General features: G+C 42.2%; 1 protein-coding gene across 1 annotated transcript; it reads left to right on the forward strand.

Annotated features, from left to right (window-relative positions):
- Window positions 1-641: 641 nt before the first annotated feature.
- Window positions 642-1,004, forward strand: LOC126509942 (60S ribosomal protein L22-like 1). Its single transcript, XM_050156167.1, has one exon. It carries the CDS (start codon window positions 642-644, stop codon window positions 1,002-1,004), a length of 363 nt encoding a protein of 120 aa, XP_050012124.1.
- Window positions 1,005-2,678: the final 1,674 nt, after the last annotated feature.

Genomic DNA, 2,678 nt, shown 5'->3' on the forward strand with positions numbered 1-2,678 from the left:
CTCCAGTGCAAGGGAAGAAATGGATGTTCTAGCAAGTTAAGGGCAAAGCTTCCTTCTTCCACATCCTTATATAATAGACTTCCAGAAGAAGGTGTAGCCCAGATTAAGGTGTGTCTTCCTACCTTAAGATTGAGACCAAAAGTGTATGTATGTCTTCCTACCTCATAGGTCTGGACTAGAAGTGGATTCACTCACTCAAACCAAGCAAAAATATATCTCACAAGTGTACCCTCCATTTCTGAATTGTAGCTCATTCCCTGTGTAGTCAAGTTGACAACCAATAAGAGCCATTGCACGGCTCAATGGTTAAAAGTGAGTTTTGCAGCGGACTGGTGTTTGATTCCCAGAACCCATATCTGATGGGTAACCACCACCTAAATTCTGGGAGAGCCTTCTTCTAGCTTCCATAGGAATCACATTCACACACACACACACACACACACACACACACACACACACATTCCTGCCTCCCCCACACTCCCACACATACATATAACGACAAATAAAATATGCATCTGTTCTAAAATTACATTTCAGCTTACTCAGTTTACAGCATTTTGCTACAACAAGACTCAACAGATAAAACACGTCTCCAAGAATCTTCAAAGTGTCCAAGAGCCTTCCCACGGCTACAGGACAATATGGCGCCAAAAGACAAGAAGCCTAAGAAGTCAACCTGGAGGTTTCATTTGGACCTCACTCATCCCATAGAAGATGAAATTTTTTATTCTGGAAACTTTGAACCATTTCTCTGGGAGAAGGTTAAAGTCAATGGAAAAACTGGAAATCTTGGAAATGTTTACCTTGAACACTTGAAGAATAAAATCACAGTTGTTTCTGAGAAACAGTTCTCTAAAAGGTATTTGAAATATCTTACCAAGAAAGACCTTAAGAAGAATAATCTCCATGATTGGCTTCGTGTGGTTGCATCTGACAAGGAAACCAACGAACTCCGCTATTTCCAGATTAGTCAGGATGAAGATGGGTCAGAGTCTGAAGACTAGTTGGCCTTTATATGCTTTAAAGAAAAAACTAAAATTGGACTTTTTTGGCAAATAAAGAAAGTACACTGCAGGGGGCTCATTTGCTCTTGGGTTTTGCTTTTGTGATATTCAGTTCCTAGGGAGAATGAACTTTCTCCAAGGTCATCAGGCCCCGGTGATTCAGAAAACACATTTTATAGCCTAATCATGTAAGTGTTTACTGAGCCTGGCACTATTTACTCTTTGGAGCCAAGCTGATGAGATGTCTCAGCAAATAAATGTGTCTGCCACAAGAGGCTGACAACCTGAGCTCCATCCCTGAAACCATGTAAAAAGGCTTCATTAATCGCAGACTCCTAGATGGGAGGTGGAAACAGGAGAACTCTGCGGGATCGTTCTGCCGGCTACTCTGCTGGGCAGAAATAAGAGAGATCCAACTTCAACAGGAGTGACAAGACAACCAAGTTGTCCTCTGACCCTCACACAAGCACCATGGCACACGCTCTGCCCTACCCCCTCAACACACACAATGCTGGAAACAAAAAGAATGAGGTCAATAAAAGCCAGCTTGTGATGGTTCCTCTTACATGTCCACTCTGTTAAGTCATAGTCTCTGTGTATGTTGCCATGAAGCTACTTTTGAGATACTATTAACTTTTGAAATCAATAGATTTTCAGTAAAGCAGATTGTTCCATAATTTGAGTGTGTTCATCCAATGAGCTGAAGACCTCAAAGAGCAAGTTCCCCAAAGATGAAGGAAGCAGCCTGTGCACCAGTTCCTGGACCAGCATGACCAGATATCCTGTACACTATAGACCTGCCAACCTCCAACCACAGGAGCCAATTCCTTAAATAAGTGACTCTCTCTCTCTCTCTCTCTCTCTCTCTCTCTCTCTCTCTCTCTCTCTCTCTCTCTCTCTCTCTCTGTGTGTGTGTGTGTGTGTTTGTGTGTGTGTGTGTGTGTCCTTTCTCCAGTTACTTCCCTGTCTCGCTGGAGAACCTGGCTAACATAGAAGCCAATTTTTTAAACAGACAGATAGCAAGATCTGTGGACAGCAAATAGGTATCTGGGATCATCCTTAGCATCGTTTGTCATTTGTATTCAGAAAATAGGAACAGAAGCTGCAATGCAGTCGCTGGAGTGAGGAGCTACGTGTCAAGGAAACTGGAGGTGCAATCGTTTTCAGAGAAGATCGTTGACCAAGAATTGGAGGACAAGTGAGGAAGTTGGTGGAAAGATGAATTAGAAACAGTCATGTACGAACTTCTAGAATGGAGAACATGTTCTTTATGCTGACTGTGGCAATATTTTTACAGGTACAGACTTAGGAAGTTACAGAATTTCAACCCTTACGTTATTGACATTTATTATACATAGACTGTGAAAGGAAAAGTACTGACTCAGAACCCCTGGACCAAGTTCTCAGCACAAAGATTTATCGGCCCCAGAGGGACAGAGCGCAGGGACTAAGGACAAAGACAGGAGATAGAAGATTCGGGAGAAGCAGAGGAGAACAAGCGAAAAGAGGGCAGTTGTACTTGTCTAGGAGTGGAACAAAGGAGAATATAATACATTTATATTAAAATATAAAATAAAACCAGGTCTCACATTCTTGCCATTACTTACAATTGGGGACTGACATTTTTATGGGGGGGGGTAGCATCTGCATTTTAAAGTCTTTGGCAGAATCCCT

The sequence above is a fragment of the Alexandromys fortis genome, unplaced genomic scaffold (genome assembly GCF_014885135.2).
Source record: "Alexandromys fortis isolate MF-2015 unplaced genomic scaffold, M_Fortis_MF-2015_v1.1 scaffold_89, whole genome shotgun sequence".
NCBI classification, from domain to species: Eukaryota; Metazoa; Chordata; class Mammalia; order Rodentia; family Cricetidae; genus Alexandromys; species Alexandromys fortis.